This window comes from Ammodytes marinus, assembly GCF_949987685.1.
Source record: "Ammodytes marinus genome assembly, chromosome: 12".
Taxonomy (NCBI): domain Eukaryota; kingdom Metazoa; phylum Chordata; class Actinopteri; order Uranoscopiformes; family Ammodytidae; genus Ammodytes; species Ammodytes marinus.
The window spans coordinates 15,628,197-15,642,159 of record NC_137216.1 but is presented as its reverse complement, the minus strand read 5'-3'; the positions used below and the strand labels follow the sequence as shown (position 1 = coordinate 15,642,159).

Below are 13,963 nucleotides of genomic sequence, written 5' to 3'. Positions count from 1 at the left end.
CAGTGCCAACAAATGCTATTTTTTTTTTAAAGATATTTTTTGGGGCATTTTTATGCTTTATTGATAGTGCAGAGAGACAGAGGTGAAATAGGGCAGAGAGGGGAGTGACATGCAGAGAACGACCGCGGGTGGGAATCGAACCCGGGTCTGCTGCTGGGCCCGGCCCGGGAGGGGGACGCCTTACCAACTGAGCTAAAGGCGCCCCCACAAATGCTATTTTTATTAAAAAAATAATCTTAGCGCCTTTGTCCGGGTACACGCTCACTCAGGAACAATAGCTGGCTTGGTAAAAACACTACCGCTTTTGTCCAAAGGGGCCGCTAGAATTAACACAAAATTAAAGTTCCTCTCGTGAGTGAAATATCTGACTCCTTAGCTGCTTAAGTCTCTCTACTATACTCCCCATCTAACATGGTCTTTGTGCTGTTTGGTAGTGGGAAGGTATTGTACATCAGGTTATAATAGCTCATTTGCTCGTACAGCTGCCTGCTGGGGCTGGGAATTAGGTAAATGGGTGCTGTGAGACTCAACCAAAACAGCACAGTTATGGGCAAAGTCTGTCCACTGTTTGTATAGAATCATGTATAAAAGTAGCTTCATGCGATGTCATTTTGTCCACAAGCTGCCTATATAAAGAGATAAAAGGTTTGTTATCTACCTAACTTAACACTACCAAACTACTTTACGCTGCACGGTAAAAAAAACAAAAATGTGGGCTTTTAGTCTGTTTAGTGTATAATAGACAGTCTTGGACCTAAGCAACATGGTACATTAAGTGAGCTGCAGATCTGGGAAATGTAGCAGAGCTGAATAAGTGCAGAGGGACTGCAGCTATTACCTGGAGTTTTTACAGCTTTGACATATCGGATAGGTACAAGCATCTAATGATGCCATGGAGTCACAGCAATAATATAGCACTTAAATTAAGCGGAGAAACAGAACAAATGTGCTGTCTTGTTAGACCAAAATTTAAACTGTGCTGTGGAACAATCAGCAACAAGTAAGCATGCTTATACAAACCAAGAAGCAAATAATTAATAAATTCTAAGAATTTTACCTCCCTCCACAGAGAGGTAATCACGTAATTCTGCATTTCAATCAAAGCAGATCTGATTCTCTTCCATTGTGTACCTGATTTCAGGCAACCCCTCTCATGCACTACCCCTCTCATGCATTACACAATGCACAAATCAATCATCATTTTCCTCAAAATTCTATTCCAATTAAATATTTTCTCACGTCTCACTGCATGTTCTCCCTCTTTAGAAAGGCAAACAAAAAGCCGTTTTTGCTACCAGCTGATTTTTGCGAATGAGTGAAAAAAAATATTGGTGGAGGCATTTGTCAAATATGGCAATTTACTTAATGGACTCTGACAAAGCCATCGGCTGTCTTTATTTAGATGCAGATGACTTCCTCCATACTGGCTTCCTCTGCATCTGGTGAAGAAGCCTGTCAGGGAAATACAGAAGAAAGCGGCCTCCCGTTTTTACTGACTGACAGTCAATCACTAGCGCTGTCTTTCTGTCTGACAGCCCCCTTTGGCACACACTATTTCCCCATCACTCTATGAATTCTCCATTATTTGGGGCAAAAGAGAACTAACCCTGTCTCTGCTGGACTGTTCTATATGTATTAAGGCACAGAGCATGGTAAAGGGGGAAGATGGCTGAGAGAAATACTAACAACCGTGTCGATGTTTCATGACATTCAGCGCTGTCACTCCTAAAATAAGCCTTGTGAAATAGCAAGATAAAATAGTGTTTTTAATTCTTTCAGTTTGACAGTACACCATGTATTATACACCATGACTTTTAGCAAATACGCCAGCGAGAAATTAAGCTATTCTGTATTCAATTGCTGTATTGCTTACAGGATAAGTTTGAGGGCTGGGAGAGCTGATAAGCATGCGCCCGGCATACTGAAAGCACAGGGCTTTCCTCCTATTACAGAACTCATATAGCAAATGTGTGTGTGTGTGTGTGTGTGTGTGTGTGTGTGTGTGTGTGTGTGTGTGTGTGTGTGTGTGTGTGTGTGTGTGTGTGTGTGTATGTGTGTGTGTGTGTGTGTGTGTGTGTGTGTGTGTGTGTGTGTGTGTGTTTTGGGAGGAGTGAGAGCAGTTCAATGTTGAGGCAACAGTGCCCTCTTGTAAATAAAAAAGCATCAACCCCTCCATCTTATCACATTATTCTGTTGTTTGATGCACCGGTGAACTTTTAATACAAAATCTGTGCATGTAAACAACAGATTTAGCAAATGTATCTATAACACATTTCTGACATTGTCTCTGGTGTCTTCAAATGCTGATGCTGCATGCATTGTGTGATTTGCAATCTGAAGCTCATTGAAAAATAATCATCAGCTTCTGTGATAATCAGTAATCACTTAATCGTTACAGTCAAGAAAAATCAATTAAACTAAGAAAAACTCTTCTGATTCAAGCTTGTTTAATTAGAAGATCTGCTGCTACAATTGAAGACTTAAAAGAAATACCCGGCAGATGAATCTATCAAATGAAAAATAAGTGTTAGTTGCAACTTGCAGCCCTTTAGAAATTCCGATTCCCTTCAGTCTATTGTTTGTCAAATATACAGTATGTAACGACAAGCAAACAAATTAAGATATTTTGTTTGCTTTATGCAATTCCTCAAAGGCACAAAGCCACAGACCAACTGGGATTTCTACAACATTTGTTCTCTGACCAATTAGACCAAAGCCCTGTGGGCCTATGCTTTGAGAATGGTAAGACAAAGCCACTCCCAAAAATAAACATAAAACATGGAGTTTTTCAGTAATGAGGCGTAAATGGGACTTCTGTGTTTAAGATGTGCTAATGGAGATTAATCTTGAGAACTGCTGTAGCCTCCAATCCTGAGTGTCTCTCACCATGGAGGAGAGATTAACAGCAGCACACAAGGGAAGAGGATGAGTGGTTTCGTCCAGTCCACATGGGAACGGCAGAAGGCCCATGAGACCGGGAAAGGACCAGCAGTGAACCATGATGGAAACCTCTTACGTACGGTAACCAACTTCAAGCAAAAAACCTTCAAAGCCAGTCTATCAAATGGCCCGAGGCAAAGACCCTGACTTACTGCAGAATGATTTTTCTCTGAACTCAGTCCAGGGTCAGTGGTGGAGTGTTGTTGGATTTACTCATCTTTTATTTGATGAATTTTGTTTGATGTTTACCAAAGACAATGTCTTGAGGCCAAGATATAAAATGTAATTGGATGAGTTCGCAGAAGTTTTTCAGTAACTGCGGGAGGAACCCTAAATGAGTCAGACGATATTTTCAAATAAAAGCATAGTGATTTGCTTCTCTGTCTTGTTGACCCCTTTCGGAATTTCAGGAGTAGGCTACTCTTCACATGAAGGCGAACTTTGAGGACATGATTACTCACCGCCCATAAAGATACAGACAGTGCAACATATTCATGTCAACCCTGAACAAACATTCCTTGTCCAAACATCGCGGTAGTGATCAGTTCAGCTTCACAGGTTTCAACGAGGCAGCGACATCTCGTCCAAATACCTTCCAACAATCCTCTCCCCCATGCATTTCCCCTGGGACAGAAAAAAAAATCACATTTCAGTGTGCAGGAGCAAATCGTTCATAGTGTACAGTCAACTGCAAGCAGGCAGCAGCAATCATTACTGATGACACAAGGTCAATATTTGAACTGGACACATGGGACAAACAAATCAAATCTATCTTTCTCATCGACTTGATAGAACAAAAAGCAATCCCTTCCTTGTATCTCTCTGATGAAAAGTAGCACAAAACGCATATTCCACTGAGTAGGACTCACAGTCTTACTCTTGCATACAAGCACTTTGTCAGGACTGAGTCACGGTCGCCATGATGCAGTTGAGGTTATTGTTCCCGTGTGGCTGCATTATGAGCTCAGAGTGAGACACAGGGTCACTAAACATGTCATACAGCACAGGGAGAGCAAAGCTAATTGTGTGGCTGTTGTCAACAGCATAGAAGAAACCCTGCTGTATCTCTTTGATTGTCTCATTTCCTTATTCCCTTTCTTGCTCATTGCCACAGTGCACTGTGATTTGTCCTTTTTCGCAAGATGACTACCTGTTCAAATTATTTTTCTAGGGCCCACTTTGTGAGGGAGGAGGCTGTGCAGCTGAACCGTGTTTAGTGCATCAGTAGCAGCAGCAGGAGATCATTGAAATTCATGTGGGAAGAGTGCAGAAGTTCTTTGAACTCTTTGGAGGACCTATTTCACTGAATAAAACCTAACAGTTGGAGGGAAACCTCTTTGAGGTGTCTGGGTATCACTGAGTAAGAAAGTAGGCCTATGAGAGTTTAAAAACCAAAGGGAATACACAGCTCTCTTCTCACACCTATAACTTGCTGGAAACACCGGACGCAATACTACTCAACTACAGAATTTGTAGCAACAACAACAATTTATAGCCTACACATAGGCTACATTGTGCTTTTTTCCCCAAAGTTAGTGATACAGGCAAGGTCCTATCTTTGATAGGCCTATCTCAGTGTGCCTGCAAGGGGAACATTAATTAATAAATATCTGATCTTAGGGGTACTCAAGTTATTTATTATTGCTCTTGCTCATAATCTCCAGGGCTTGCTGGAGATAAAATAAAAAATAAAAATGAGAATAAAAAGAAAGAAAAAAGAATAGGCCTATAGTCTGTAATAAACTGATGTGGGCTGAGATAACCTGAACTTTAGTTCCTAGAATGGGCATCGGTCCAAAAATTCTGAATTATTTCTAGATTAAAACAAAACTCTTCGAAGGCATATCCATAGATACAAACACGTATTTATATCTATGAGGCATATCAATCTGTACAAAAATAAACTACGAACTACCTTCACTTCATGTTACATTCCTCTTATGGCACCGGAAGACGTCGTTGCTTAGCAACCAGGCTTCCAAACAAGCGCGTGCAGCATTTTTGATAACGGGACATGTTTAGTATATTAGCTTGTCAAGTCGATAATTAAACCAGCCTAAATATCGCTTGATAGCCCTTTTCACTTAATTTTCATTTATTTATTTAAATAAATAGGCTTATTTTGACGAGATAACCCAATGGCAGGCAAGAAGAAAGAAGCAAGTCTGCAGGTAAAAAAATAAAACACAACACATGGCTATTTGTGTAAAATCGACAAGTCTTTTTTTAAGGTAAAATAACTAACCTTTTCCTGTCCAGGCGTCCGTGACGAACCAAGAGCAATGGGAGGAGATGCTGGCGACCAAAGGTTTAACAGGTTAGATGTTCAGCTTCAAAAGAAGTCGTTGTTATGACACTTTCAAACGTGAATACTAAGCAACATAACACTGTATGTTCAGTAGGCCTACTGTTGTAACTTAAAAAGAAGAAAAAAAGTGTGACAACTTTGTGAATGAGCTCTGTAATGGTGATTGTCATTTATTGTGTTCTACTGCCCCACTGTGTTCAATGGGAGAACTGCAGGTTGGATGCTTGTACCAGTCTATTATTCTGCCTCTCTCTCTCTCTCTCTCTCTCTCTCTCTCTCTCTCTCTCTCTCTCTCTCTCTCTCTCTCTCTCTCTCTCTCTCTCTCTCTCTCTCTCTCTCTCTCTCATTTTGTTTGCAGACAAAACAACCACATACACTGTCTCTATCCTTCTAGTTGTAGATGTGTACCAGCAGTGGTGTGGTCCCTGTCGAGCTGTAGTTAGTCTCCTACGGAAAATAAAGAACGAACTGGCTGATGATCTATTACACTTTGCCACAGTAAGCCCAGAGGGAGTTTATAACATGAACATTTTAAATTTAAGCCAAAATGTGTAAAGGGAGAGCCCCTAAATGTGTGTGTGTTTGTGTGCATGCAGGCCGAGGCCAACAGCATTGACGCTCTGGAGAAGTATCAAGGGAAATGTGAGCCCACATTCCTCTTCTATGGGGTGAGCGTGTGTGTGTGTGTGTGTGTGTGTGTGTGTGTGTGTGTATACATTGTCTGTATGCATGTTTGTACAGTAAATGTGTGTGTTCACGATTCAGCATACATGAGCCATCAGCTCTGCCTTTTTGTCTCTTTGACTGAATTGAAGTTTCTCTAGTTATTTCTAGATATAGTTTTATACTTCTTGTTCCCTTTATCTTGAGCCTGCAGGAGTAAAAGCATCTTGATCTTAGTTTTGATTAAATAAATGTCTCTTTGTGTTGAATGAACAGGGTGGAGAACTGTTGGCTGTGCTGCGGGGGGCCAATGCTCCTCTCCTACAAAGGATGATTGTAGAGGAACTAGCCAAGGAGAAGTTAGTCCTGGAGCAAGGTGGTGAGCGCAAAGTGGTGAGCCGTAAGATACGCACACATTCACCGTCACCTACTGTATGTTAATTCTAGAGGCCAAAAACAATATGATTTATTTTTTAAATTTCATAAACATTTTGTAATAGTAGGAAAAACAGAGGTGTTCATTCATGACGGTGCGAGGGTAAACCAGTATGCACAATACAAAGACCCTGAACCTGAAGTGGCTAAATGACATTCAGCCATTATTAATTGTATTATTGACACCTGTGCTTCTCCTACTGTGATATTTCAAGTGTCTTCAGTAAAAAAAAAAAAACGCCTATTATAATTATTAAAAAAATATTTTTACTGAATTAATTATTCAGTCAAAGGCAAAATAGTTGATATATATAATTTGTCAACTCAAAAAACAACCATAAGAAAATAGATACCCCAGTCGACATACCGTAGAATCTGACAAAGAAATGGGGAAAAAAGGTTGCCAGAGTGACGATTGGTTGTCCATACCATGCCAGGACATGTATCCCAAGCATTGGTTGAAACAGTCTATTGTACACTGTCACATTCTGAGGATGTGTATTTAAAAGCATTGTTTGAATAAACAGACAACCACATTCAGAGGGGCACATAAGTTGTACAATGTAAAGTTGCCGTCAAGACTGTTTGCTCTATGTTGAACAGTGCTATGTGAGTATTTACTGATTTTCTCATTCTTATGTGATTTATTTCTGATATTTTATAGAATAGACAATTCCATTTGATTCACAGAGAAAATAAACAGCTGATAAGCGATGATTGATTTTCAAATTCTCAGTAGTTGCAGCCATAGTTCATTCATACCAGAAAGAATGTAAGAATGTGCATGTTATACGCGTGAAACTCCATGCCAAGGGTGTCAGTGTTTTTGTATTTGCTTTTGTTGTGTCTGTCAGGTTGAAGATGATGGTCTGATAGATGATGAGAATAAAGAAGAGGAGGAGACGCCTCCGCTGTCAGAAAATGAAGAAAGCATAATTGGTACAGTTGAAACGATATAATCATCAGTGGCTATTTTTTTTTAAATTGTCATTGTCATTATTGCTGGTGCCGCTGTTTGTTCTGCAATTGCCATTGTTGGATACCAGTGTCATCCTGACTGTTCTCTATTTCATCTGCTAAATGATCATCGCTCGGCTCCTTTTTCCTATGACAGTTCCTGCCAGTAAGTCCTACACAGTTGCCATCATCAAACCAGATGCTGTGGCTCACGGCAAGGCAAATGAGATCATTATGACGGTACACACAGTCTTAAACTGCTCACATTCTGAGAAGACAAGATTGTCTCCAGTGTTTCCCGCTGACATAACTTCATTATCCCGACATTACTCCCCTGGCTAGATTCAAGATGCTGGGTTTGAGATCCTGGCGCACGAGGAACGCATGCTGACCGAGGTTGAGGCTCGAGACTTTTACCAGCACAAAGCAGCAGAGGTATGACGAGAATACCAGAGAATGAAGGCGCATATCACACAGACATACACAAAGATAAAACATCTGACAGATACAGAGTGACACTCGTGTTTTGTAGCCCATTGCAGAGATTGGCATTGTAGTCAAACTGCTGATCGGTTCGGAGTATGTTTATGTCAATATCATAATGGTAGAGCAGTCACGACCATTGCTTAAAATCTCTTCAATTAGTTTGCAATGCATCACCCTTCCATCTGAATTTCTGCACAGGAGCTCAAAATAGATCTGCTGTGTTGGCAGCTTTTGTTTTTGCTTATTGCGCTGTTTGTGATGGGACTCAATGATCAGAGATTCAGAATACAAAATATGTGAGAAAAGGTGGCCAGGTAAAGCAGTAGTGTTCATGAAAAAATGAAGTAGTATATTTATTTTTATATCTGCTTTTTAAAAATGAATTCATACTTATTTTCAGTTTATTGAGTTATTGAGTTAAATCTGGAATCTTAACTGACGTGAAAAGTCTTGTCTGGCTTTATGTGTGCATCACTTTACCTTATGTGTATGCTCTTGTCTCTTTGTGTGATGGTGGTGGTTTCTAGGCCTGCTTTGAGGACTTGGTTCAGTTCATGTCCAGTGGTCCGTCCCATATTATGTTCCTCTCTCAGGTTGAGGGCTCAGCCAACGTTGTACCAGCATGGCGTGAGTTAATTGGCCCAGCAGACATTAAGGAAGCCAGGAGAGAAAAGCCAGAAAGGTCAGTAATTGGAAATTAACGATGGCATTAAATTTAGCATGATGAATTGTTTATTCTCTGTTAAGGACATTTGTTTATACAGAACAAACATTTATTCATGCTCCGTTGTTCTCATAATGCAAAACAATCTCAGGCAGCGATTGCGGCGTCTTGGAAAGCGAATGAAAAGCACATTCTTCCCTGCTCTGTCGGACACACCCAAATGTTATGCTTCTCTTATGGTTGAGCACCAGCCGAGCGACCATCTGCTCTCCTCTCCTTTCTCCCCCCCCCCCCCTGGCTTCCTGCAGCTTGCGGGCACAATACGGCACACAGACACTGTTCAACGCAGTGCACGGTAGTGAGGACATGGACCAGGCCAGAAGGGAGCTCGCCTTCTTCTTCCCCCACTTTAGGACAGCCTCGGTAACGGAGCCGGATGGGGAGGAAGAGCGTGTGGAGAGGACACTGGCTCTTATCCGGCCTGACGTTGCCAGAGAGAACAGAGGTGGGGCCCGTGCCAAAAACACAAGCACACGGGTGTGTGAGCAAAGATACACCCAGAAAGGTGTTTTTTATTGACGTCGTGGGGCCGTTCTTAAATCCCTAAGTTAATTTGTTGAATGACACATGTGCAGTTCCAGATTCTTTGTAACTAAATCACTGCAAAAAATTGGATCACACTTTTCAACTAGAATATGGCAACTATTTATAATAAAACAGTCAACTAAACACTGTTTATCAATTCATTAAGTGCACCCCATTTATCTAAATGAAGGTGAGCTACATAACAACAGCTCTCTGTGTTATGCAAATGCAATACAGTTTCAACAAAAACTGAACATTATAGCTTCGATAAATATAGGACATATAGCAGGGTGGATGCACTAGCTACCTATTAGTAAAAGGCATACTAACGACTGTAATCCAGAACACTTTTGGTCAAAAGCTAATATGTACTACTCACCATCCGCTACCCGTCGTGTGTGCATGCTGAAAAAAAGTCAGTATTTACACACAGCCACGGCCCAGCAGCCGGGCCGTTCAACTGGGTGGCAACTATTGCCTCGGTTTATATAAACATAAACAAATGTTCAAAAAAGTAGTCCTTTAACATCGTATATCTTTGGTTGTGCAGAAGAGATCCTGGCTCAAATCCACAAATCTGGCTTCACCGTGGCTCTCGAAAAAGAGGTGATGTTGACAGAGGAGCAAGTGAGGCAGTTTTACTTCCAACATGTTGAGGAGGGCTACTTCCCTGCTCTGCTCCGAAGCATGACCAGGTGACTTACACATGCTCGAAATATAATCTCAAAGAGTAGTACGCTACTGCAGGGCTGCATTTAACATGTGTATTCACAGTGGGCCAGTGCTAGCTTTGGCTCTAGCCAGAATGGGGGCTGTCCATCACTGGAAGAACATCCTTGGTCCTGCTGACATTAATAAAGCCAGAGAGGAGAGCCCTGAATGGTAAGTGATGGTGTGTGATTCCACTCATTGAAACAATTCTAATAATGATGAAATAATTCACTGTGATATTATTACCAACAATAAAGCAAAGGAGTTTTCAGTGTTAATCTTACAGCTTGTTAGTTGAAATCTGTACTTCTGTTTTTTTTATCTTTTTTAACCTTGTCAGGCTTTGCAGGTAATAAGACAGAAATGTGTAAAAAAGAAAGAAAGGAAAGACTCACCATTTTGCACTGACGTTCTACAGTCAAACAGGAAGAAATCAGCTAGACAGCAGTTTATTTTCTGACCTGAGTACAGTCCCAAGACCATGATGAAGTTTAGAGACAAAGTTCACCATGCTCAAACCAGTTTCTGAATAGGCAATGTTATGCTTGTGAAAGAAAATGACTAGTAGAAGAAAAAGCAGATACTGTAGGGTAAGCCAAAGGGAAGATAACAAAAATATTACAGCATTTCATCTAACAAAAAATCCTGAAAACTATTATATATAGCTATATTATAGGATGTTGACGTACATATCCCTTATCACTCAGTCTAAGGGTCCAGTTTGCCGTGGAGAACGAGTCTGTGAACCAGCTGCATGGCAGTGCAAGCCACGAAGAGGCAGAACGAGAGATCAACTTCTTCTTCCCTCAGCAGCAAACACTGGCGGTGATCAAACCGGATGCAATGGAGGAACATAGAGGTCTTTTCTGGTTATGTAGAACAAAAAAAAATGTAATTGTCTTGTGTTTGTAAAGATATGCAAAGGTAATGATACAACATCTTCATCGTATTTGTTGTGCTCATTGTGAACAGAGAACATTTTGGAGGAGATCCGTGGCAGTGGTTTCTCTGTGACGCAGCTGAAGGAGACGGTGCTGTCGAGGGAGATGGCGGAGGAGTTTTACAAAGAGCACAAAGAGAAACCTTTCTTCAGTCAACTGGTTGAATTCATGTGTCGGTTAGTTCATCCCCGGTCACAGTCGAGGAGAAGGGCAAAGGCCTGCCCTAATCCCTGATGCTGCTGCAGTTTTTACCAGCGCTTTTAAACAGTAATTTTAGCAGCTTAGAATCAAGGCAGCCTCAGGCGAGCGGCTAGCACGTCCCTCTCAATTTCACTCTTTGTTCCATCGCACATCTAGATTTTAGAGTTATCTTCCGCTCCGATTGGTCCCTTCATTGGTTGTTACATAACTGCTTCCACAATGGGCAGAGAGACAGGCGCAGCTGGGCACTTCAGGCTAAGAGACTACCTTTACACTCACTATCCCTCAAGATCAGCTCAGGATTCACCCAATTGTAGTTTTATATCTTAAACAGTTTTTTTTAATGTATTTCAGGAGCTACAGCATACTGAAAAGCAGTGTTCTGCTGCCTTCTCTGGTTGAAAGCCTGTTGAGTGTGGGTCAGAATTAGAAGTGTGCATTGCTGCACCTGTAACCACACCCAACAGGTATGTACTGTTCCAATGTACTAGAGTACACCTGTAAATCACTGCAGCAAAGTTAGAGGATTACCCACTTACTGTCAGTTATGTTTTAAATCACCCAGAAAGCATTGATTAAATGATTTGCAGATCAATGCTTCTCAGAGTTTAGGATAGAATAGGGGCTACTTTGAGTTGAAAAGTGATTTTCTTTAGATAGTGTTGTTACTGAATTTTTTGAATTCTCAAAATAGACTTTTAAAACTTAATTTCAATGTATTGCAGGTCTGAGCTACATATTGAAATAAAGTGATTGGAATGACATTGAAACAAGTGCTGTATTTAAGAATATTATTACACAAACATTCTTGTTACATGAACTTCTGTCATTGGTATGTTTCAGGGGGCCCTGTATGATGCTAGTCCTGACCAAGGAAAATGCAGTGGAGGAGTGGCGGGCTATGATGGGCCCCACAGACCCTGATCAAGCCAAAACCACATGCCCAGACTCTCTGAGGGCCCGCTTTGCCTCAGATATCCTCCACAACTCTGTGCACGGCTCCTCCACTCAGCAGCAGGCAGAGGACAAGATCCGCTTCATCTTTGGTGACATCTGCTCAGACGCAGAGCTCGCCGGTGATGGAGAGAATGACACAACCATCTTAGGTAATCTTATGATGTGTGTGTCATTTCCATATGTCCCATCACCTGGTTTGGTTTAACTAAACTGTTCTGGTGCTTTTTTTGAATGTTTTTGTTGTTTTATATAGCACATTCCTGTTAGAAATGATATCCCCACTTAGCTTGGTTTTATGGTTCGTTGAAATGACCAATACTATAAACTTGAGCTTGAAGTAAAGTTCAGTTTCTTGCAGCCCTAGAGCAAGACAACTCTGCAGATGAAAACAGAGCAATGTCGAGATCTCCAACCGAAGAAATCTCAGATCACCAACTACAAAAAGGTACGCGATGAGGAAGAAGAAAGGCTTTTACTTGATCCTTCAAAGTCTGCAATTCTAAGACTGAATGCGCAACAAAAGCCCAAAGGCTCATACAGGCATGCACAACCAGTATGTACTGGTTATCATTCACTGGTTAATATATCACATTAATATGAATGATAATGAAAAAGCCTATGCAAGTTATGAATAATGGAGACAAGGCACACACTTCACTATGTGGTTAAACATAGAACGTTAAGAGAATGGTAGATTTTAATGATATGAATACCAAATACTGCTGTCAACCTGGTCTACTGTTTGCTTCTTTTTTCGATCCATGTGTTTGGTAACTAACTACTGATACTGTATTTCAAACTTTGTGATCTGTTTAAAAGGGAAATCTTTTGGTCTTTGGAATTTTTCTTCTGTGTTGGCTGCATCTTTAAGAAGATTCATCTCCTAAATTATTACACATCAGCATTATGTTCCTGGGAATTGAGAGTAGCTTGCAAGTAGATAAGAGTTGAGAGGAAGAGTCATCTCTTCTGATTCAGATAAAAATGATGCCATCAATCTTCATAATGGCATTAGCAGCCGGAATGGAGATGTAAACATTACAGCCTCTTTGTCTAGGGACTGAGGTAAATCTTGAGCAGCTGCTTTACGGCTGTGGAGGACCATTTCAATTTGAATGTGCAATACATTCTTGTGATCCTATTTTGTTGAAGTATTAATAGGTTCAGATAGGTCTCTACGAGTCCTATGGCTGATTAATTTGAATTGGAAGAATTCAACATTACTATCTATTACTCTATCGGTTGCAGGATTCTGTAGAAGGAATTCATGAATCCATGGCTATTGTTGTCGTTCAGAACAGTCATTTTCTCCTTTACTTTCCAGGTGACCCAAATCATTCAGATCCTCGCAATCCACAGACAGGAGGAAGTGATGATCTACAGGACTAAAACTGAATCACTTGGCACACTTTGTAGTTTCTCTTGTATTTTAGGCTTATTGTGCAACATTATGGGTAAAACACAATGTCACTCTCGTGAATCATGAAATAAACATTGCATATCTGTCACACGTTTTACATTACAATAATTGAATCTACTGTATATAAGTAAGTATGATAAAAATGTTAATATAATTTATAAACATGTTTTTGAACCACATGTAGGTGGTTTGTCAATAGCAAAGTGGCCAGATATTCCTTAGCCTGATAAAGGGAGTACCAGTTAAATTTTTTACTATGTGTATAGGCTGACTTGGCTTAGTAAAACAGTTGTAAGTTTCATGACAAAGACCAGGTTCACACAGTCACCAAAAGAGCAACTGATAATTTCAGGGTTCACTGAAGCATTTTGCTGAATTAAGAGAATTAATCATGGACAGTTTAGTAATCTTGGATTGCCTACAATACATTCTCCACATCAGTTTGAACTACTACAGTGCTGTGACGATATGAGTAAGAGTCATCAGGCTTGGATGTTTTTCCTGTGAGCTTGATATTGACAGAGTAGTTTAAAAATTAAAAAAGTTATAAAAGCTACAGCACAAGGTTCTCGGCGTTATTAGTCACTTGCTGTTCTGTTTTGTTTTTCTTTTGGGGGGGAGGGGGTAAAATTACAACCCATAACCATAGTAACCACTAATGTCACATTGTGAAAAGGATTCTAAAACAACTTTGC

The 13,963-nt window shown here is 40.6% G+C and overlaps 1 protein-coding gene across 1 annotated transcript; it reads left to right on the top strand.

Annotated features, from left to right (window-relative positions):
• Positions 1-5,078: 5,078 nt before the first annotated feature.
• On the top strand, positions 5,079-13,237 carry nme9 (NME/NM23 family member 9; the record flags this gene model as incomplete). Its single annotated transcript, XM_080038437.1, has 16 exons — positions 5,079-5,111; positions 5,200-5,257; positions 5,643-5,746; positions 5,845-5,916; positions 6,188-6,304; positions 7,201-7,285; positions 7,461-7,543; positions 7,646-7,738; positions 8,317-8,471; positions 8,762-8,958; positions 9,589-9,733; positions 9,813-9,920; positions 10,457-10,608; positions 10,722-10,866; positions 11,735-11,997; positions 13,173-13,237. The coding sequence occupies 16 exons, from the start codon at positions 5,079-5,081 to the stop codon at positions 13,235-13,237; spliced, it is 1,875 nt and encodes a 624-aa protein (XP_079894563.1).
• Positions 13,238-13,963: the final 726 nt, after the last annotated feature.